This window comes from Ambystoma mexicanum, chromosome 5p (assembly GCF_040938575.1).
Source record: "Ambystoma mexicanum isolate Mex_15411 chromosome 5p, UKY_AmexF1_1, whole genome shotgun sequence".
Taxonomy (NCBI): domain Eukaryota; kingdom Metazoa; phylum Chordata; class Amphibia; order Caudata; family Ambystomatidae; genus Ambystoma; species Ambystoma mexicanum.
In genome coordinates this window covers 1,376,710,417-1,376,735,012 of record NC_090930.1, presented here as the reverse complement: position 1 = coordinate 1,376,735,012, position 24,596 = coordinate 1,376,710,417, and the positions used below count along the sequence as shown (strand labels likewise).

General features: G+C 48.7%; 1 protein-coding gene across 11 annotated transcripts in view; it reads right to left on the bottom strand.

Moving 5' to 3' along the window:
• CDH18 (cadherin 18) overlaps window positions 1-24,596 on the bottom strand; it is a 1,922,553-nt gene that overhangs the window by 1,559,259 nt on the left and 338,698 nt on the right. For 9 of the 11 annotated variants that reach the window (XM_069613787.1, XM_069613788.1, XM_069613784.1 and 6 more), the window contains one exon: window positions 12,477-12,596. The exons of the other annotated variants lie outside the window; for them this stretch is intronic. In XM_069613787.1, coding sequence (XP_069469888.1) covers window positions 12,477-12,596 — 120 coding nt within the window. The remainder of the gene's footprint in view (window positions 1-12,476; window positions 12,597-24,596) is intronic. 11 annotated transcript variants of the gene reach the window in all.

Genomic DNA, 24,596 nt, shown 5'->3' with positions numbered 1-24,596 from the left:
TAGGAAAATATTTCTCAACATTCATCTTAATCGTCTAAGGGTCTTTTAAGTCACAGGAGCCTGGTTAGGTATCCCTGTGGAAAAACAAACATGTAGGCTATGTCTGCACAAGGAATGTATTGAAACTTCTAGACATGTTCTCACCTCTTCCTCTACACTTAAATCCACATATGAATGTTATCTGTTCAAATATGTGAGCAATTTGTAATTTCTAACCTATGAGGGTTTTTGGATGAGAAGCCTACCTGGTACTAATCGGGACTAATGGTAGCAATTAAGCAAGTGTGGAAAGTGATAGAGAAACTGCTACTTAAATTTGACACTGATGTGAACCTACTGGAACATCTGTAGGCTATCTATGGATAATGAGTAATCATCTCAGATGCAGTGGCTTAAGTGATCTACCTTTCACCATGCATTGCACTCTTGTCATATCCTAATAAGTAGAATGAACTATCTCCATGTGAGGCTTTGTTAAATTTAGGCGAAAGTACTGTCAACTTAGAGGTATTAGGAAAAATTGCCTTTTATTCATATTATTGTATTTCTCTATGAACGATTGATTGATATTTTGTCTTTGATGTAATGTGGCTCACTATATCTTATTCTATGTATTATGGTTTTTATATAATGTGTGTTAAAAGTTTTGTTTGAACTAATTGACACAATAAAAAAAGAAGAAAAAAAAAGAAATGGCAACTAAACGTGATATGCCATCTCAGCCGACGTGGGAAAACATGGTGTATAGCTCGGTCTTCGACTATATATATGTTTCTAACAACTTCCTGCCCTTGGTAAACAACTTTAAAGTGGTTAGGACAAGTCATAGCGACCACCATCTCCTCCTGCTGGAATGGAAGGCACTTAGCCCTACAGTTCGGGAATACACGACTTCAACGGTCAACTCGAGCAATGGGGGATTACGTCTCAGACTATCAACCATTAGGATTAGAACCTTAACAACGGACTTTGGAAAAGCTGGTTTTTCGGTTGAATATTCCCCCTTGTTGCAACAATTTAGCTACAGCTCTAAAAAGCTGTCTTACCATCCATAAACATACCTTTAACCTGTACCTGGGGGCACAGAGAAGAGTGGTGCGAAAGCTAGTCTGAGTTGCCAGGGAGTCCGGATTGCCTAAAGATTTTCAAACAGCCCGGCTGGCCCAGTCAAGTTATAAAAACTGGCTTCGTGCATCTAAATATCAGAGATACACAGAATGACTCGGAGGCCACGTTGAAAGCTTTGGCTGGTAAAGATCAGAGGAAATTCTGGTCACTGATAAAGCTTGACAAGAGAGTGTTAAATCAAGACCAATCGAACCCAATAAGTGAGGAGTCCTGGATTAATCAGTTTAGAAGTCTGTACGCCTTGACCGCGGACACTAGTGAATGTGTGGAAGCCCGTTAGAGCTCTGAACCATGGGTATTTAACAACGACACCAGTGAGATTGTAGAGCGAATTAAGAAGTTGAAAGCGAGTGCCGGGTCGAGGTGGGCTGACCAATTCCATGCTGTAGGAGTTCCCCAAAGAGTGGGCTGTTTTCATATGCATGCTGTTCAAGCAAATAGCCACACCCCACCAATTGCCAAGTTCATGGAGGAGAGCGATAGTGGTACCAATTCACAAAAAAGGTTATCAGACCAACCCAAAGAATTATCGCCCTATGCTTCTCCTGGACGTCATCGGCAAACTATACAGTACAATCATTCTGGATCATTTTCATACTTGGTGTCGGCAAACCAACTGCTTGACCCGTTTCAAACAGGCTTTGTTAAGGGGCTGGGCACTTCCGTTAAAATCCTGCTCCTCCAGGTTTTGAAAAGTAACTCATGAAGTCAAAAATCTAAGATTTATATGGTGTTTGTGGACTTAATCCAGGCATTCGACACAAGTTGACAGAGGTCTCCTTTGGTCGAAACTGGAGAGGAAGAACTGTCACAAGCCAAGATTTCATCCAATCATGGCTATGCACTCGAACAATTCCCTAAGAGTCAGACTGAGTAAAGCAGGTATCTTTTCTAAACAAGTTGAATATTTGAGAGGAGTGAAGCAGGAGTGCCCAATGGCCCCGCACACATTTCTTCTTGGAGGACATGCCTGAAGCCTTTTTGACAATGAGATCTTTTCCCCCGCAGGGTTGGACGAATCCAGTTATCGCGACTGCTGTACGCCGACGTGGTACTTATTGATCAGACCCTTGTGGGCAACTTAACGCCCTGCAAAGTTACATCTTAAAAAACGGTCTGGAACTCAATAAAGGCAAAACTAAAACCATGAGCTTTGGTAATTCTACCAAAGTGAAAAGAAAATTCTCCTGGTACACAGGTGGTGAGAAAATTGAACAGGTCCAATCCTTTAAGTAACCAAGGGTTTGGCTGAGTAACTCAAGACCAGAAGCACCAATGTCAACTTATCTATTGAGAAAGATGAAAGCTCTGACCAGTCAAGCGTGTGCATTAAACAGAAAGTTTGGGCGCTTCTCTATTCTACCAGGCCTGCTGTTTTACAAAGCTAAGGTTTCACCGGTTGTGACTTATGGGGCCAAAGCCATGTTTAACATCCCAGAGCTCCTATGGACACGCCTTGAAGGGGCTTTTTGGAAGAGGTTTCTGGGCATCCCGTTATCTACTCCGATAGCCATTATTCGAAGAGAAATGTATCTTACATCCTTGAAGTGCATAGTTGACTGGAGCAGACTAGCTCTGTTCGGGAAATGCTGCACTGTTCCACGTCCAGGAACTCTCAACATGGTTTATGAGGAAATGATGTCTGATCGAGGTTGAAAATGACAAACTGCTTAGAAGCAATTGGAAGTTCCTTGGTGCAACTGGTGACCAACCCGACGCGAGTAAAAGAAAAACTAAAAGCTTATGATTGGATACAAACTCTGGGGGTCGCTAATGGCTACCAATCTGTAGCTCATTTACCCCCAGAAGGCTGACAGTTAAACATAATTTGTGAATATTTGAAGCAATTCCCCGACAAGGTGGTCAGGGAACAATGCACGAGAGCTTGTTTTAACTTGTACCCAACAACTGAGATCCGAGCAATCCGGGGCCAGTCATCAGAAAATCACTGCCGGTATTGTAATGATACCTCTGAGATTGAATCTTTGTTTCATATCATCACAGTGTGTTCGGCCTTAAGAGATCCACGTTCAAAATTCTTTAGACTTCTTTTTTCAGAATTTGCAATCTCAGATTCTGCAATTTGGTAGAAATCCTTACTGGAAGGTCAAAAAACATAAAAAGCAATTGTTGTTGCCAAGTTCTTGGCAGAGGTTCTTTCAGAGACAGGTTCTGTTAAAGACGTTTGATCGCATTGTTAATCTGAGTTAATTATTCTTTTTCTGTTGTTGTTGTATACGTTTTCGCTAAAAATTGTTGTTTCAATTTTAACACAAATAAATAGAGAGAAGAAAGAGGGCATCTCCCGAGGTCCCTCACACTGCTCCAGTCCAGCTTTGTTTCTTTAAATGAAACATTGACTGAGGTGAATCAACAGTAGTACTTCCTCCGTGAAATGGCATGTCCATCATTTTGACTTCATGGTTTGTTAATTAAAAAAACAAGTTACTTTCTTACCTGGTAACGTTCTTTCGATGTGATGTTCCTCTGACGTATTCCACATCTTCGACACAGTAATGTCCACAGCTCTGCTGCTTCAGAAATTTTTTCGGCGCCAGTGTCCTACGTCGATGACATTGATACGCTGTCCCTGAAGGGCCTCCGTCTAGCCGACGTCACCGGGTGTTATATGTAGGACTCACGATGCCCGTAGCCTCAGTTGTAGTTTTTCCCCAGAACGTGTGGCACCAATCTTCTGCCAGTATGAGTACAGAAAGCCTTGCGGAAACATAAGCTGCAATCGCATAAGAAATTCTGTAGAGGGGCAGGCTGGGAGGGTTCGATGTGGAATACATCGGAGGAACATCCCATTGAAAAAATGTTACCAGGTAAGAAAGTAACTCGTTGTTCGATGGAATTGTGTCCTCTGACGTATTCCACATCTCTGACAGACTCCCAAAGCAGTACCAGCACATGGAGGTGGGAAAAGAATTTAGAATTTTAGAATGCCCAATCTAATTGCTGAATAGAGGACCGCCTTAACAAAGGCCAAATCCTATCCAGGGAATAGTGTCTCACAAAAGTATGGACAGAGGCCCATGTGGCTGCTTCACAGATATTACGAATGGGAACACCCCTCTGCAGAGCAGTGGAGGCAGCCACACCCCTAGAAGAATAAGCCCGTAAGCCCACCGGAGGGTCCTTACCCGCCAAATGGTAACATTCAGAGATGGTCAAAATGATCCACCTGGACAAGGTCTGCTTAGAAACAGCTCGACCTAAACGCCTTCCAGCATATCCAATGAAGAGCTGATCGTCCACTCTAACCCGGGACATCCGTGAGAGATGGAAACTCAAAGCTCTCCTAGGATCCAACCTATGGAGCCGCTCCTCTTCTTTACCAGGATGCAGAGGAGGATAAAATCCCGGAAGAATTACCTTCTGGCTCAAATGAACTCTGATACAACCTTCGGAAGAAAAGAAGGACGAACCCTAAGGACAACCCTGTCCTTATGGAACACCGTGGAAGGTGGCTTGGTGCAAAGTGCCTCACTCACTCTGCGAGCGGAAGTAACCGCAACTAAAAATACAGTCTTAAAGGACAACAGTCTCAATGGACAGGAATGTAAGGGCTCAAACGGAGCTCCCATTAGGAACTTTAGAACTAAATTCAAATCCCATCCCAGCACCTGGAAAGGCCACGGTGGAAACACATTAGGTAGCACTTTTAGAAACAGAAATCAAAGGAATCTTAAAATAAGAACACTCCTCAGACGAGCGCTTAAATATGGACAGCGCCGCCAGGTAACCTTTAATGGTACCCACTTGCAGGCCCTTGTGGGCTAATGAAAGCAAAAAAAAGACAGAACCACAGGAATTGAACATTGAAAAGGATACACATTCTGTACCCTGCACCAGTCGCAGAACTTTCTCCAACGGCAACGGTACAGGGATTCTGTTGCGGGCCTTCTGGCCGAAAGCAACACCTTCAACACGTCTTCGGGGAGATCCCAATCCCTATACCTCAACCTTTCAGATACCAAGCATGAAGGCTGAGGGACTTGACCTGGGGATGGAGAACCCGACACCCCTCCTGTGAGAGCAGATCGTCTCAGTAGGGAAGACGCATGGAGGGCAGATGGACATGTCTAGAAGTCCGGGTACCATGCTCTCCTGGCCAATGCCGGAGCAATGAGGATCATTTGGGAACCGAACCTCTGCAACCTCTGCAACACTTGCGGAATGACGGAGACTGGAGGAAACGCATACAGCAGTGGGAAGGACCACTCCACTACGAATGCGTCCCCCAAGGCTCCTCTTGGAGGAAATTCCCACGAGCAGAATCTTTCGCACTTCCGGTTGACACCGGTGGCGAAGAGATCCACTTGTGGCGTCCCCCAAAGAGCTTCCTGAGCGAGCTCCCACTTGTGAGAGACTGTGCTCTGCCTGCTCAGAGCGTCTGCTGCCGTTTTTTCATCTCCGGCCAGATGAACTGCAGAGATCGAAATCTCCTGCTGGATGGCCCAGAACCAGAGCTGCATGGTCTCTCTGCACAGTGGGAGTGACCCTGCCCCCCCCTTTTTGTTGAGGTAGTGCATTGTCACTGTATTGTCCGTCATAATCAGGACATTTTTCCCCCGCAGAGACGGCAGAAAAGCCTTCAGAGCTAGCCTGAGAGGCCGCAGCTCTAACAGATTGATGTGCAGTCTGGACTGCGACGGAGACCAACGACCGCTGACTGTCAACTCGTTGGCATGAGCTCCCCATCCCGTGAGGGATGCATCCATCACGATCGTCACCTCCGGCAAGGGTAGCCAAAATGGTGCACCCCTCAACAGATTGCCTTTGACGGCCCACCACAGAAGATCCTGGGGGACCGAGGGCGGCACCTGCACGGGATCTGAACTCCTGCGGAAGACTTCGACCACTGCATCTTGAGAGCCCACTGCAGAGATCTTATCCGCAGCCTGGCCTACGGCACCAGTAGAATGCAGGATTCCATGAGGCCGAGCAACCTCAAGAACTCAAACGCAGGGAGACTCTGGGCACGTTTAAACTTGTCCATCTGCAGAATGTGATGAGCCCTCACCTGGGGAGGCGAACACTGCCCCAGGGATGTGTCGAGCACTTCTCCGATGTACTGGAGCCGCTGGGTAGGTGTCAAATGAGACTTCTTTAAGTTGAGGGAGAAGCCCAGCTTCTGAAGGGAGTGGCAGGTGACTGACAGATGATCCAGGGCTTGCTCGGGAGAGCATGCCTTGATCAACCAATCGCCCAGGTAGGGGTAGACGTGAATCCCCCCTTTCCCGAGATAAGCTGCCACCACCACCATTAGTTTGGCGAAGACCCTCGGGGCACCAGTTCTATTGTGCCTTTCTCCAGCAGGGATAGGATTTCCTGCGCAAGGAGCGGACCCGGACGCTTCAAAGAGAGCTTCCCTGGTGGATTGTCGTGAGGCCTCTGCCAAAAAGGAAGACAGTAGCCGATCTCCAGAACCCACACATCTGAAGTAATTGCACGCCATTCTACAAGATGCTGCGCCAGCCTTCCCCCAACCGGCGAACCATGGGCCATGGCCTCATGACTGAGCGGAAGCGGCTGCGGCAGTGCCTGAGGGCAAGGAGGCAACTGCCCGAGTGGCTTTGGCACCTCGAGTACCTTGTTTACCACCTCTGGTACTCCTACGTTGGCCCCTTTGACTGGCAGCTCCTCTCGACCTACGAAAGGAAGAGTAGTATCGAAAGGAACCTCCCCCTCCATTGCTGACCCCTAGGACGAAAAGGCGGAGGTTGACATACTGCAGTGCTCAAGGACTTCGCTGCAGCTTTGAGGTCTGCAACTTCTCAAGGCTCTCGTCAGCCTTGCTGCCAAAAAGATGGACACCATCAAAGGGCATGTTGAGAAGCCGGGACTGTACATCAGAAGCAAACCCCGACTTCCGCAACCCCGCAAACCTGCGGATTACGGTGCTCGCCGCCATGGACCGGCCGACACAGTCTGCCACGTCCAGACCAGACTGAACGAATTCACACATGGCATCCTTGCCATCTTGAACGAGGGCTAGAAAACCATCCCATTCCTCCCCTTCGGGAATATGTTCAGCCGCCAAAGATACACAATTCCACAGAGTGGGAGTGAATCTTGCCAAGGCACAAACAGAGTTGGCTGCCTGTAAAGTCATACCCCCAGATGAAAATACTTTCTTTGCCCAACCATCGAAGCGCTCGTTGTCCCTATCCGGAGGGATGGTAGGGTACGCAGCCTGCTTCGCTGGGGCCATAGCCGCCTGCACCACCAAACTCTTCTGAGTGGGGTGCGTAGACAAGTAGCAGGGGTCGCCACTGGCTGGACGGTATTTTTTCGGTAAGAAATTACTCACTGCTGGGAGACTCTCCAGAGCAGTCCAAGCCGCCGCTGCCCATCTCTGTAATGCCATATGAAATGGCAGCACCGGATCACTGGGTGAACCTTGGTCCAATATATGTGTCAGGTCATCCTGCAGAAATTCCACAGGTGGGGCCTACCACCCCAAGTACTCAGTCACCCTCAACATGAGATGCCTGTATGATGACTCAGCATGTGTACCAGGCTCAGGCCTGCCAAACTCAACCTCCGGAGAGGTGTCCAGACCACTGGCGTCATGCAAGGACTGATGCAGGTCTTCCACCTGGCTGTGACCAGACAAGAGGTAATCCGGAACCTCAGTAGGTACAATCCCCTCCTCATCTGGCCCTTATTCCACCTCTGAAATGCAGGGCTTACCGATTTACTGAGGGCCTTCCTCAGAGTTTCCACCCTCCGGGGCACCTCCGGTAAATCCTCATCAAAAGGCATAGAGGGTGCCGATAGAATAGACTTCGACAATGGCTTCGAGGCCGGAGCCCCGAGCGTGTCCCTGCTGAGTGAGTCAGCGATGGTGTTTTTTATTCCTGCCAGATGGAAGGGAACCAGAAACAGCCCCTGGGCGACGGCCCAGTGCCACAGATCCTGGGCCTCCTTGGATAGGGCTGGGGATCTGGTGCCTCCCTGCTTCTGTATGTAGAACATTGTGGTGGTGTTGTCAGTGAAGATCCTCACGACCTTGCCCTTGAGGGACGGGAGGAACGACTTGAGTGCCCAGAATACGGCGCAGAGGTCCAAGATGTTGATGTGGAGGGACCTCTCCTCTAGGAGCCAAAGGCCTCTTGCGTGGAGATCTCCGGTGTGCGCACCCTATCCCTGCAGGGAGGCGCCCGTCGTCACAGTCTCCTGATGTGCCGGGGTCTGGAAGTCCGTGCCCGCCGTGAGGTGTGCACGGGTGCCCCACCACTGAATCGCCCGACGGAAATCCTCGTTGAGCAGGATCTTGTCTTCGAAGCTGCCTGCCGCTTGCATCCAGCGGGAGTCGAGGGACTCCCGTAGAAGACGCATCCGTAGCCTGCACAGGCGCACTAGATAGATGCATGAGGACATCATTCCGAGGAAGGACTTGATGGATCTCACCCTGGCCACGTCCGTGGCTAGCAGTCGCTGCACCTTCCCTAAGATGGCCTTCGTCCTTTCCTCCGACGGAGACACCAATCATTCCACTGTATCGAGCTTCGCTCCCAGAAACAGTGCCACCTGCGACGGAACCAAATGGGATTTCGGGTAGTTGATGGAGAAACCCAGCTCCATGAGTAAGCGGATGGTCTTCGCCGTGTGCTCTCTTGTCCTTGCCCGGATGAGCCAGTCGTCCAGGTAGGGGTAGTCGTGGATCCCCTGCAGGTGCAGCCGCGCCGCCACTGGTGCTAGGCACTTGGTGAACACCCTGGGTGCCGACTTCACTCCGAATGGCAGAGCTCTGAATTGGTAGTGGCTTCCTTGGACTACGAATTTGAGGAACTTTCGGTGTCCTTTTAGGATGGGGATGTGGAAGTAAGCATCCTCCAAGTCAAACATCGATAGGAAGTCGCCCTCCTCCAGCTGTCCCAGCACGTGCTGGAGAGTGACCATCCTGAACTTCTGAGCCTTGATGTATTTGTTCAACCGACGTAGGTCCAGGATGGGGCGCCAACAGCTTGTCTTCTTTCTGACGAGGAAGTGTCTTGGGTATACTCCGGAGCCCCAGAGCCTCTTGGGGACGAGCTCGATGGCACCTTTCTTGAGCATCGCCTTTACCTTCAACAGCAGTTGAGTGACGTGATTTTCCTTCCTGGCCACGGGAGGAATGCGGGGACACTTCTTTTGGAATTCGAGAGTGTGCCCATGGGCCAGGGCATCCAGCACCCAACGGTCGGTGGAGATGGACTCCCACATGCTGACTAACTTCGCCAGCCGGCCTCCAACGGGGTGCTTCGGTGGGGGCCCGACGCTATGTCCGGTTCAATCTTGCTTGGAGGCGGCCTTGCCGCCTTGGAGACGACGCCGAGATCCTCCTTGCTTGCCGCAACCTCTGTAAGCCTCCTGGGACGAGGAGCGGGCCGCCTGGCGGTACGTAGAGGAGCCACCGCCTGATCCCTTGGAGGCCCCCTGTCTGCCTCCGGCACTCCGAAAGGGCCGTCGTTGCTGAAGGACTCCCAGGGCTCGGGCCGTCTGTGTCGGCCTTGATGGCCTGCAGCGACTCATCCACTGTTTTCCCAAACAGATTGTTGCCGTCGAACGGCATGTCCAAAACCCTGGTCTGCACGTCCTGACGGAAGTCAGTCGCCTTGAGCCAGCCTTGTCGTCGAAGGTAAACAATGTTGCCTAACCGGCGAAACCCAGTGCCGGCAATGTCCGTTGCCACCGTTATGGCATGATCCGACGCCACCTCACCTTCCTGCAGAATCTCCAGGACCTCCGCCCTCTTGTCCTCTTGTAGGAAGTCCAGTAGGGGGGGGTATCTTGTACCATAGCTCCCTGTCGTAACGGGCCACAATCGCTAAGGTGTTTGCCGCCGTAATTGACATTGCCGCCGACAAGATGACCCGTCGCCCCATGGCGTCCAATTTCTTACCCTCGCTGTCAGGAGGGGAAATAGAGGTTGAGGCTGTCGCCCCCGCCGCCTTCTTCTTGGCCGCCGCTGAGACGACCGAATCAGGCGTAGGTTGAGCCCTGAGGCTCAAAGGGGCGGCGTCGGGGACCCGGTACTTCTTCACGTACCTGTCCCTCCTTGGCAGGCGTCGTGGATGGGTTCTTCAGGATCGCAAGTCCCTCGTCCCAGATATCGTCGAGTAACGGTACCGCGAGGACCGTCTTTCTCTTGGCCTCTCGCTGTTGATAGAGGAAACCCTCCTTCTTCTGTTCCTCGGGGCAGAGCTGGAAGAGCTTGGATGCCCTGGCGATCATGGCGTAAAAGGAGCCAATTTCGTCAGGTGGGGAAGCCTGAGGGAGTGGTGATGGAAGGTCCGTCCCGTCGTCACCACCATCGTCCTCCGTCCCTGTCGTCGTATCCATCGCCGTGTCATCCCTGGGGTCTGGTGAGGGGAATCAGGGCTCCACGGGTCGTGGGGGCATGAAGCGCGGGGAGGGGTGAACTCTCCTCCGCTTGTTCGGAGGGCTTCCCGATGGATGCGGTTCTGGATCGTCCACCGGGGTTCGTAGTAATCTTGTCCTTATCTCCGTGCATAAGGTTTGGATTGCCATCAGAATGGCCGCCGAGTTGTCCTGAGGCTTGGGCAATGGCTGCGACGGGAGAGATGGCTGCTCATCCACTGGGGCCTCAATGGCGCCACCGTCGCTTTCTTCGACCACCTCTACGGGATCCCTTGTTGAGGTTCTTCACAGTTTCCACCAGCTTCTCCTCAGAGGCTGAATCCGTGTCCATGATGGCACCTGGCCCCGCCCCCCCTCTTTTTCCACCGGGGTCTTCACGGGGGTCTTGTCGATGGGCTGGAAAGAGGATTCCCTCTGCGGTGGCAGGGAAACTCTGGGCCCCGAGATCGCCTCCACTGGTGTAGCCTCCCCAGGCTTCGCCAGGGTCGCTGCAACTTCCTCGATAGAGGCCTTAGCCGGGTGAATCAAGGCCTTCTCCACCTTTGGCGCGCTTGAGGCCTTCACCTTGGGGGGAGGGTCACTGCCTCGCTCCCCTTCGGCCAAATCCTTCGAGATCGACCGGGGCTTCTCCAGACGCTTACCCGGGTTCTCGGATTTCCTCTTCCACGAACCAGAGCGTTGGCTCGTGGTCGATGGTGCCGGGGAAGGCGCGTCCTGCCTGGCAGCCTTAGAGCCCGACCGATCGGCACTCCAGTGCCCACGGACTCGCAGTGCTTAGCCTTCTGTTGGGCCCCCGTCGCCGGGTCGCCCTCACAGGACTTAGAAGACCACTCTGACCTTTTCTTCTTCTCACCTGCTGGGCCCTTCTCCAGCCAGCTGGCGAGGCGGGAACGACGATCCCTCATGGTCCGTTCAGATAGGTTCTTGCAGAACGCACAGTCCTTCTCCAAGTGCATCTTGTCCTCATAAAGGCAGTAGAGACATCTCGAATGCTCGTCCTCCTTGAAAACATTCTGTAACCCGCATCCAGGGCAGTTCCTGAACAGCTTGGATCTGGGCGTCGAGCTTCCGTTGTCCTGGGCCATGTCCATGGTAGGCCTCAGATCTTCTGGAATCCTCCAAGAAGCGTAACTCGATGAAAACCTCACCCTTGAGGGGCGTAGAAAATTCCAAAACGGGTCTCCGTTGATCGGAAGTAGAACGGTGTAGCTTGAGGCTCGATTTAACGGAAAAATGAGAAAATCTCTTTGAAAAAAGCGTGAAAATGCAGTAAAAGCTTGAGAGCTATAGCGCAAGGACTCCAAACAATTGAACGTGCGGTATAAATCTGAGGATGGCTGCCGGGGGAGGGACATAGGGAGAGGGCAGTCATTAGCTGGGGGCAGTATGACCCAGAGACCTGTGATTGGTTACTACTAAGAAAGACAGATCAGAAATGAAACTGATACTGATTTTTTCTTTACCGAGGATTCCCAGCCTGATGACGGGGAATATTCATGAGCATGTAAATCCATGCCAGACCCCATGCTGGAGAAGTGGAATACGTCGGAAGACACAATCCCCTCGAAATGTTGGGAGTCATAAATCTGATAAAAAGCCAACCGTGAGACCTACAATTGGCAGGCCTGTAAGAATTCCTTAATGAATTGTGCAGCTAGGTAATTTTATTGACTACATTTCATATATGAAATCAGATTAAAAGCAATTTTAAACATTGCATCTGCTTCATAGAATGCTGCAGAAATTGAAATTAGGAATTCACAAATTAGACACTGAATGTCTCCTTTTAATATGTCCACATAGAACATATACTTTTAACCAAAGAAAAATGAAATAATTCAAATTCTTCATATGGGCAAAGAGGACATTTTACTTTGGCAAATACATTAGAGGGTACATTGGTACCACTGTACATTGATACACAATATTATGGCACAATCCACAAAGAAAATGAAACCATCTAAGTACCCTACCTGTTTTTGGATCAACAGAGAAGTATGGCTGTCCCTGAAGAATGCTGTACACAACTCTGGCACTGTTGCCATATGTAGGGTCATCTGCATCTGTAGCTGTAACTTGAAGTACAGAGGTACCTACGATAGCAGAATAAGCAACGTAATTGAAAACAAGACACATTACGAATTGCATATGCTAATAAATACATACGTATATAAATATATATATTCAAGGAAAAAAACTTTAGTTGCAGGGACTTTAAGGTGAGAACGAACGCAACAAAACCACTGAAATTCAGCTAAAGTCACCTTAAACTTTGCGCCCGCTGTTGCGCATCCTATAAGCACAATGATGACATAACAGATAACATCACTAATTACACTACAAGAGTAACTGGCCTTAAGCATGGCCTTCAGCCATGATCAGTGTGCATGGCCAAATATATTTTAACACATGAATGGGTATTAGTCATGGCCTTCAGTTATGGACAGTGGTCACAACCTTCACCCATAAGCACTGAATATTTTAAATCTCAGGCTACCAACCATAGATTTTGGCGTTTACCAGTGGATACAGCTTTCAAGCGTGTTCACTGTATATTATACCCTATCCCTGCCTATGTGGTGCCCGCTGTCCCTCGGCTCTGAGTGCTGTAACACCTATCTAACAGAGGATAGGAGAGAGACTGACCCCATCTAGACTTCTTTCATACCATGTTTAATCAACACACCAAATTAGATACTGAACATTTCAACTACTAAAAGACGATACACCAGTGTGAACTGTTGGCAGCTAATACTATGGAGACATAATGTGCATTATATATATCTCCGATCAAATGGTCAGGGAGTATTTTAAAATGGACACTGGGCAGGGGCAAGACCATGCTAGTGGTCTGGAAGCATTCTAAAAATATATGGAATAGCAAAACCCTTGAAATTGAAGGAAAACACTTTAGTTGCAGGGACGTTAAGGTGAGAACTTTATGCAAGAAAACCCCTACAATTCAGCTAAAGCAACCTTAACTTCGTGCCCCCTGTTGCGCAGCCTATGACCGCAATGATGACATCATAGATCACAGAAACACACTGTGTGTGATCGCGGAAAAACACTAAGTATCTGACCAAAAATAAATAAAGTCTACTAGTGTTCCAGCACAGTCCTAAAATGTTACTTGGATTACCTCAAAGACTGTGGAGGTAGGGTAACTGGCTGCTCTTTTTCTCTCAGTGGTTCGTCTGTATTGGCTGCTGTGGTAGCGCGTCTGCAGGTGCTCCTGCAGGGAGACAGACAGAACCAGACTGTTTGAGGAATGAACTCCCTCATTGTCGGTCTCTGGGGAAAGTCAAAGATACGCATCAATACAAATGGCACTAAAAAAAGATTTAGTGCATTTGAACACGAAAAAAATCTATCCCTATGTAGGAACAGACTATTGTTTGGAAACAGCAAAACAAGCCCGAAGGGATGCGGCACAAATTAGTTTACAGAATTACAAAACAAGCAAATATGGCTCAGGATCAGGTACATCATCAGGATCATCGAATGGATCAGACAACAGACGCCTACAGTTCAACTTGAACCAAGGCAATACCCCTACAAGACCCAATGTGCCTTTTTTAGGCCCGCGCAGTGCCAACAGGGGCAAACAACGGTGGCAGATGCAATCGTCCATAGTAAAACGCTGCAGAGGACGAGGAGGGCCACAGCCATCGTTTCCTTGATCGTCAACTTATCTACACATGATTTGACTAAAGACGAGGAAAGTATACTTCAAAAGGGGCAGTCATTTACCAGAACCAGGTGAAATGCTTCCTGTGAGAGACTAGATAGTGGCAGCATGCTATGCACTGGCCGCAGTTATAACATCTGAGAGCACCACCATAGAGGTCAGTCCACTCACCTGGTGTTCAGCAAACTCCTTTGCTGCACTCCCCTCCTTTCTAGTCCCCCCCACACCTCCCTCCCTGGGGTCCCTTTGTTTTTAAGTGCATGAACGTGGCACCCATAGATGTTTCCCGGTGTCTTCATAGCACATGGCTTACCTTTTCATAAGAAGCACAAAATTTGAACCACACTACCATACCCGTCAACATATGGGTTCCGGGCACTTGTTCAGAGGACTATTTATTACCCCTGAAACCCTGCTTTTGTGCCTTATCCTTTAGGTAACAGAAGTGCTCAAGAGACCATTATCTCTTAAAGGAATCCATCCAATACAAATAACAGGCCCTGAAGAAGATGATCAAAATCATGAGAATCATTGAAACCGGTCGACCACACAGGGCATGAGCGACCTCATGCTTTAGACAATATTCCACTGAGCTGGATAAGGATATGTCAGCACATTACCATTTGATCGGAGATATATATAATGCACGTTATGTCTCCATAGTATTAGCTGCCAACAGTCCACACTGGTGTATCGTCTTTTAGAAGTTGAAATATTCAGCATCTAATTTGGTGTGTTGATTAAAAATGGTATGAAAGAAGTCTAGATAGGGTCAGTCTCTCTCCTATCCTCTGTTAGATAGGCGTTACAGCACTCGGAGCGTAGGGACAGAGGGCACCACATAGGCAGGGATAGGGTGTTCTTCCCATAGGGAGAGCAGTCCAGTGTGAATAAACAAGTGGTATCTAGATACCACAGGATGTGATTCCTCTGTTTTAAAGAAATGTTCCTCCATTGACCGTTCTCCTGTGATACGAAGTATTAGCATTAATGGTTGGATAATGTTTCTGGGACTGTGAGTCCCCTTACTAATGAGCTCTTGGTGTTCTTCACTGTATATTATATACACTGATCAGGCACTAGCCATGCACTTTAACACAATACTGGCAAGTGGGCACAATCTGTGGCTGTGCCCACTATATATTCTAACATATAAATGCGTCACTAGCCATGGCCTATTTTAAAATAATAAAATGCAATAAGCTATGGCATTCGGCTGTGCCCACTGTGTATTGTACAAAACTAACCAGCCAAAAGCCATGGCCTTCGGCCTTGCCCACTGTATATTAAATACACTAACCAGCCACTAGCCATGGTCCTCAACACAATACTAGCCAGTGGCCACTGCCTTTGGCTGTGACGACTGTATATTCTAACATATTAATGGGCACTAGCTATGGCCTTTAGCCATGGGCACTGACTACAGCTTTCAACGTTGCCTAGTGTGTATTTTAAAACAATGATGGGCTACTAGACATGGCTTTTAACCATGCACATTGGTATTTCTGAACACTAACCGACCACTAGTTATGGACTATGGTGCTGGCCAGTGACCCCATCCTTTGTCATGGCAAAGTCCACGGCCTAAATTGTTATTAAGGTACGTTTTAAGGAGCTTACTTATAAATGATGTTATGTGGGGGGGCGCTGTTGCACATGAGAGAAAATGGCCGCTTCTGTGTGAGCTCCGGCGGAATCCAAGGCCGAGATGCCTTTATAAACTCATATATGCTCCGGTTCTGCTAACATTCAACATCAAACTTGTTGGAAAGACAGCTGGCTGAGCACACAAAGTTTGGCGACGAAAGAGTGCGAGATTGCTGAAATACAGCGCTGCCTGGACCCCACACGCAGTGCGAGGCGAGATTAAGCGCTGCGCCGAAGACAGAGAGGAGGAGCCCGGCTTCGATCAACGCGTGAAGTGGTGGGGGAGGTAGTGGCCTGCCGGCACCTGGGGCTGAATCGCAGACGCTCCGATCCTCGTTGAGCGCCTGCGAACCCCCCTCCATATCCCTGACTTACGACGTTCCACGCTCTGCTGTAAACGGGACCCGCCAACACTAAAGTGTGATCCGGATGAGGTGAGGGGGGGCTCCGCGTTCGTGGCGCCCCGGGCCCTGTACTGCTCTTTGGCTGCGCTCCGGATCTTGGAGACAGCGGGAAGTTCAGTGGTGGGAGACCGTGGCGATTGATTGTTGACCGGTGGCCTGCCATATCCCCTCCACCCCACCCCCAGGCCCGGGAGACGGGCGCGCTATCCGGACATTGAGGCGGATTTAGCCTCCCACCCCTCCTGCTTGTGCTCAGATCTCCTCACCGCCCTAGGGCTAAACATTACAATCTACGAGACGTGGGCTGAGCCCACCCATTCGCCCCATTATAAGGCAGACGGACACTGGTGGAGGTGGCGGCGTCAGGTCAGCCGTGCCTTGACCACACGAGAAGCCTCGAACAACATGTAGGCGCACAGCCACGGACACTGGGGCATCTTGGCCCGTACGGTGTACACGGGGGGAGATCTACCACACACATTAGCATTCCCCACATGGGCACGAAGAGACAACTCAGGGAAACTAATAGCCCATTCCAGCGGGGCAATAAGGCCATACTATCCGGCGATTGAAGATCTTACGGGCAACACCTGGCCCCCACGCATTGGGCAAGAAAGGGGGCATTCCCCCCCACCACAGGAATTAAAGGACTGGTTGTGTGCAGAGTCATAACGCACAGGCCGTAACTCCATAACCTCACCCTGCATGGGCAGCAGAGTGAGCTGGTCGTGGGGGCAAAGATTAATCTGAGATAGAGGCCCACAACGCAATAGAAGCGCACACGCTCTATACAAATACAGTGCAAGTGTATACTCTGTCGAGGATGAACTAGCCCCTTGGTCAAGCCTGTAGTAGCCCATATCTGTACAGGTGTCATGATGCCTACCCCCGGAGCACCAGGCCAGGCCCAGCACCCCCGGGAGCAGGCATCATGCCCCCGGGTAAAAGCCCAGCGGCCCCTTATAGGGGCTCTTTGGACTCTGTCCTGGTGCCGTTGGCGCCAGGCTCATGTTGGACATCAGTCCTGGCGCCATAGGCGCCAGCCTCATAAAGAAAGATGTTTTGTGCACTTACCTGATGCAGACCATGCTGCAAGATTCAGGCCTCCCTGAGACCTGAAAGGGACTATTTTTTCATTGGGACTATTTTGCCACTCGGGCGTGGCCAGGGAAGGATACTTACCTGGAACTACTTTGGGGCTGCTATTTAAGCCACGCCCAGACAGTAGCTCATCCTTCGCGTTGTTCTGCATCCAAGCAGCTGAACGCTCACCGTGTCTGCTCCTGCATCTGGTCTCCAGCCAGGCCCGCCTCGATCCTGGAACACCTGTAAGGAAAGAAGAGAAGAGAAAGGTGAAAACCAAGAATTTTATCAAACTTCTTACCTGCATCCGGAACCTTCACGCCAGCGTTCCTGAGAAAAGACTTTCATTTAAAAGCACCGAGTTGCTCGCTGCAGCGCCGCGCTTCACTCACCTGTCCTCGGGAGTTCTTCTTGCTCCACCGCGACTGTCTGCTCCGGTCGCCACATCTCTGCGCCTAGGGGAGAGAAGAAGAGACAAAAGGTGAGCAGAAGGAACATATGAGGAAACCCTAATTTTCCGCCATAACACTTACCAGTCTCTGTTGGTGGACCATTCCTCATTTCGGGTCGGCGCTGCTTCGTTGGCAGGTACCGCACCCCGGCCCCTACGGGGAAAGGACAAAAGACACATTAAGAGGGGTCGCCCCCATCGCTAACTCACCTGAGTTTACCATCGGCAATTCAATCCCTCAACGCATCGCCTTCATTCTGCACTTGAAATAAAGGACAGATCACAGGTTAGGAAGGCAACAGAAAAGGAGGCTCAACACTTGAACTTTTGTAATCTTCATACTTATGGCGTTGCGCTCGGAAAAGTCAAGTGGATTTTGCCAGCGCCATTCTGAAAACCAGTGAAGTAACTGGACAAACACGCGCCCCTGCACCAGAAGCAGGATGGAGAGTTCATCCTTTCAAACCATAAGGTGAGCTTCAACCGGGGATTTCGGAGGAAGTTAGAGAAGAACAAAGGGGGGAAGGGAGGAGCAAGCACACTATTCTGCAGACTGTTAATCCCCTTTCTCATCTGCAGAAGGATATTCCTACGGGCCAGATGAGCAAGATTTGAGGGTCCTGTTCAGTCGGTGTTCCGAGTTCTGCGCATCACGCTCGAAGAGGCCACAGCAACCTAGACTAGACCAGCGCCTCCGTGGGAGTCAGGTGAGCGTTACAAAAGGGGCCAGGCGATAGCTGCAAGAAGCAGCCACTGACAACGAAGCCAAGCGTGACCCCCAGGACTTATCCTCATTAAGGAAAAACAATCCCCAAAAACTTTGGCCCTAAGAAGGGTAGAGGAACCATAGACAAGTATACAATGGTAATTCAGAAGGATACCGACCTCGAGATGGAAGGGGAAACTCCCTTGCAAGGACAACAAACCCCTGCGGTGTCGACGATGGACCCTCAGGCAGTCTTTCTAGCCATGCAATAGGGCTTCTCTGCTCTAAACGATAAATTGGAAGGAATAACAGCAAATGTGGCAACCATTAGATCACAACTAGAAAAAACAACATTGCTCATTACTTAAGAGTATGCGCTTGTAACCTTGAAAACCACGGTGTCCACAATGGCAATAGAACTGGGGACGGTGAAGGCAAAGTGTGAAGACTTGGAGACGAGGTCCCGGCGGAATAACATTTGCATAGTGGGGGTTCCGGAGGAAGCAATGAAAGGATCAATGGAGAAAGCAATAGAAGAACTCTTGTGCAACCTCTTAGGAGACCCGGGCTGGTCACCAATGTTTATTGTGGAGCGGGCACACAGGTCACTTGCTCCAAAACCAAAGCCAGGGGCATACCCTAGGCCTATAATAGCTTGAATGATAGAGAAAGAGACTTGATCCTGAAAACTGCCAGAGAGAAACAAGAGCTACGATGGGAAGCGAACACCATACAAATCTTCCCGGACTTTACCCTGGCAGTACAACAAGAAAGTAAACTCTTCACAGGGTTCAAGAAACTGCTACGTGAGCGACAAGTGCAATATGCTATGCTCTACCCGGCAAGACTCAAAATCCAGCATCAGACTAAAGTATATTTCTTTACATTTCCAGAGGAGGCAGCGAACTTTGTCGAGAAACACATCCCAGCCCCGGCAAGACAACCAAGTGAAGAGGAGAATTTGTGAATACCTGTTGTCATGTAATAGTAAACACGTTCATGTTATACTATAGATGTGCAAATACAGAGAGCCTCCCCTGAGCGGCTCTTAATGGGGGCAATTATACTTACTCTACAAATGGTGTTGATATGCATTGCCCCACATTTGTCAATATGAGTTAGAGCAACGTCGCAGAACCGGACACACTATAAAAGCCCAATGTTGGCACGGGCATTGGTAACCGCCACAGTTTCCCCCATTGCAGGTGCACAGAGAATTGTTGGGTGGGACGTTAGAAGCACAGATGAAGTTAGGGGATCTGTGAGGGGGGGGGGTCAAGTTGGAACTGCTGGGGTTTAGTTATGGTAAGACTTGTACTAAAATAAAATAGCACACAGGTACTAAGCACAATGACTATTGAAGACATAACCGAAACATACTGGCACACATATGATAACACACTCTTCATAGACAGTGGCTAAGGTAGGCACTGACGGCATTAAAATGCTGAGCTGGAATGTACGAGGCTTGGGATCCATAATCAAGAAAAGGAAGATTCTGGCAGGTATTAATAGGCAGAACCCCAAGATAATATTTTTGCAGGAAACACATAGGACCCCAGCAAAGTGGGCCACTGATACTGAACTGGGGGGGAACACCAATATGTCACAACGTATTCCAAACGGGGAAGGGGAGTGGCGATTCTAATACACATATCCTTACCGTTTACATGTAGGAAGGCAGAGTACGATCCAGAGGGGAGATACGTGCTAGTTCATGGCATACTCTGTGATAAGGAGATACTCCTTCTTAACGTGTACGGGCCAAATGTAGATGACCCAGAGTTTTACTCCCAAGCATTCCAAAAACTGGCAAACTTCCCTACGGCCTACTTGATTTGTGGCAGGGATTTTAATACCATCCTGGACGTACACTCAGATTACACGTCAACACAAACTAGAACATTCACCAAGGCAGCGCAGACAATACTTCTACATAGGGCAGATCTAAATCTAAAAGATGCATGGAGGACATTAAACCCATTTAGGCGAGAATATATACTTTTTACTCCTTCGTGCACGACATGCATTCTAGAATAGATTTATGGCTGGTAGACAACGAAGTCTTGTCTTGGGTTACTGATTCCCATATCTACCCTAGGACGTATTCAGATCATTCGCCAATACAACTAACACTACGAATCCCCGGCAGGGTGGGGAACAGACCTCATGGAGATTTGAACCTTCTGCCCTACAGGACCTGGTCTATAAGGACATGATGAAACAGCAAATACAAGAATACTTTGAAATAAATGCAAATTTGGTTACCAGTCAGGCCACTTTATGGCAAGCATTTAAGGTTTGCATCAGAGGCAACTCAATATCCACGGAATGTGGAATCCTTAAAGGTATCAGGGGTAGACCCGGAGCGATTAGAAACACAATTAAACGCACTACAATCTCAGTATGCACATACTCCTTCAACACAGCTCAGCTCTGAAATAAAGACTAAACTAGATGAATACACTGAGGCAGCGGATCAAGAGATCCGATACTTTGACAAACCTGCTACAGCGCACGGGTATAGGGAGGGTGAACGCCCAGGGAGACTATTGGCCAGAGCAGTGAGAGGGGGAAAAAGGTCCATCAACCATACCATGGATACATATGCCGGATGGCACGGTAACCACCGAACGTAGCAAGGTGGAAGAGACATTCTACACATTCTACAAAAAACTGTACTCCCCACAGTGCAACGTTACTGATGATGAGATTCAACACTATCTCTCTCAGATACCAACGACACTCTTATCTGGCACTACTAGAGACACATTAGAAAGCCCGATCACAGAGGCTAAAATAATAGAGGCGATCAAGGCACTTCACAATGGGAAAGCCCCAGGAACAGATGGCCTCAGGGCAGAATTCTATAAAGAATTCAGCTAGTTGCTAACCCCCAGATGATATGCAGTATAGGAGGAAGCCGTAAATAAGGATCAAATCCCTGAAACCACTAGAGAGGCAGTGATTACGCTTCTGCTTAAACCAGGGAATCCCCCAGAAGATTGTGGCTCGTATATGCCATTGTCATTGATAAACACGGACGCGAAGATTTTCGGAAAAATTATAGCAACTAGACTTACACCACTGATGCCCTATATGGTACATGATGACCAGGCAGGGTTTATCAAGGGCAGATCCACAGCAATGAATATTAGAAAATGCCCCAAAAAATGCCCCGAAACGCAGGCGATAGCTGTATCACTCGATATGCGCAAAGCATTCGACACTGTCTCGTGGCCCTTTTTATTCGAAGTACTGCGGAGTTATGGGTGTGGCCCTAATTTTATAAAATGGATACAAATATTATATACATGTCCCCACGCCAGGATTAGAATTTATCGTAAACTTAACAAACAAGTTAGAACTACGTGGAGGCACCCGACAGGGCTGCCCATTGTCACCTTTACTGTTCGCCCTAGTAATGGAACCCCTGGCAGATAGACCATAAGAGCTGTAGCGTGACCTAAGTATATCACTAGAGGGCAAGCTACAAATTATAACTCTATACGCCGATGATATCCTATTGTATCTTAAGAATCCAGATCGCTCACTAGGCAGGGTCCTGGCTGAGGTTGAGAGATTTGGAGAATATTCAGGCTTACGTCTAAACCCCAACAAGTCAGAGTTGTTCCCACTGACAGAAAATACAACAGACTTACATGGCCTCATCTGGAGCCCGACGCATATTCTGTACCTAGGTGCACCCATTGCCAGGACGCCCCAACTATCCCGTGCCCTGAACTATAGCACTCTGGCGGTCACATTATGCACTAAGATAAAACGCTGGAGTGCCCTTCCCATTTCAATGATGGGAAGAATAGCACTAATCAAAATGATAATACTACCGAAACTATTCTATCTATTCAGCACTGTACCGGTTTGGCCGGGGCGTGTCCGGTTTACAAAGATGAAGAGCGCCTGCATCGAGTTTGTTTGTGGAGGACATCCTAGACTGAGCTGGAAAACACTAACTGATACATACCCGAGGGGTGGGTTGATGGCACTGGATCTGGAATTATATTATCTTGCGGCACAGGCACACCATGCTGCCCAGTGGGCTACACAATTTCTCAACCCAGGGACTCTGCCGCCTGCCCAGAAGGAACGGGAGGCAATCACATTGCTGCACAAGTTGTCTAGACCAACCCTCAAACACTAACACCATAGACCCCACGAAAGTAACAACCACGGCATGGGCTAAAATAGTGGATATATTTGGTACAAACAGGCTATAGTATGCCACTTTGGGGAGACCCCCAAACACCTTTCAACTTAGATGGGGAAGTGGCCAGGCACTGGAGTGCTCGGGGCACTGCTCAATGGGGACAGCTTTTCTTAGATAAGCGCTTCGTCCAGTGGGATGATATAAAAGATATACTGGGAAACACATATAAACATAAACAGCAATAAGTGCATGTAAGTAATGCCATACAAAAGGAATACCCCACATTCCCAAATGAACTAGAGATAAATATGGGGCTTGGATACATGTTCACTGGGGCAACACAGAAAATCACAGCTTCAGCATTGTATAAAATTATAGTGCAGACACGCCCAGCAGATATACACACGGCCAGGAACAAATGGGAACACGATCTAGGACAACAAATTGAGAATACGGAATGGTCCCAAATATGCAAGCTAACTAAACAGATTTCGTGAAAGTCTAGGTACAAACTAATCCACTATAAAATAATAAATAGGACACATTATACCCCTGCAAAACTCAAACGGATTTACCCAGACACCCTGGGAACATGCCCGAGGTGTAATGAAGACGCAAATATATACCATATGCTCTGGACATGCATAAAGTTGAAAGACTACTGGGGTGGGGTGTGTGAAGCACTGGATGGGATGGCGGATCCACCGGTGAAATGGTCCTCGCGGATATGTTTGCTAAATATGGGCCTTTTAATAGCTAAAAGAGCAATATTAATGAAGTGGAAAAGTGCAATCCTGCCAACCAAGGAGGACTGGGATAGAGATATGATATGGACAAAAGATACAGAAGAACTATATATAGACTCGGTGCTGCCCCCATCCAAACCTAGAAATATATGGGCAAGATACAAGCAATACTTGTCAGACAAAGCCGAAAACGAAAATGTGGGTTCTGAGGGAAAATAACTGTGTATGATGTAAAACAATGTAGTAATGTGAAGTATACATATGCAAGTGCTTTACCTGTGTGCAATAATAGTGTTAAAAAATAAAATAAAAAAAATAAAAATAAATGTTATGTCCAATTCCATTATAGATTTAATCAGTTATATTCAATGTAATTAGTGTTGTCACCAGTGATGACAACAGTGATGTGATTTGTAATGTCATCATTGTTGTCATACAACATGTAATCAGCGATGTCCTCAGTGGTGTGATCTATGATGTAATCATTGCGGTCATAGGCTGCCCAACAGGGGGTGCAAAGTTAAGGTTGCTTTAGCTGAATTGTAGGGGTTTTGTTGCATTAAGCTCTCACCTTAACGTCCCTGCAATTAAAGTGTTTTCCTTCAATTTCAAGGGTCTTGCTATTCCATAGATTTTTAGAATGCTTCCAGACCACTAGCATGGCCTTTGACCATGGTCAGTGGGCACAGCCCTTGCCCCTGCCCACTGTCCATTTTAAAATGCTCCCTGACCACTAGCCATGGCCTTTGGATGGCAGGCTTTGAGAACTCACAATGTTTTTTATGCAATGGACAGTGAGATTAAATTATTTGCCATGGACCACACACTTTGGTTAAGCCGTGTGCTCCAAGTGGTACACCCCTTTTCGGTGCTGTCATTTTGCCGCGCGCCGATTTGGCGTGTGAAGCCTGTAACGGGCGGCAATCCTTTTATTTACATGCAGCCTGGTGTGGGGTTTATCCCAGACCTTGAAGTCCTTGGCTAGGACGTTCCTCTGAAGGAACAGGCCTGTGCACTCCTGTGGAGACAAGGTTAGCGCCCGCGAAGGCACCCGTTCCTGCAAAGCGGGTGCCTCAGGCACTGGTATGTCAAGGAGTGACATGTCCAGTACCCGGTCGTGAAATGCTCGGACAGAGCAGGGCTGGTCCTCCCTTGTCCTGATCTGCCAAAGGGTCATCTAAAGCATCCGGATCCCCCGGC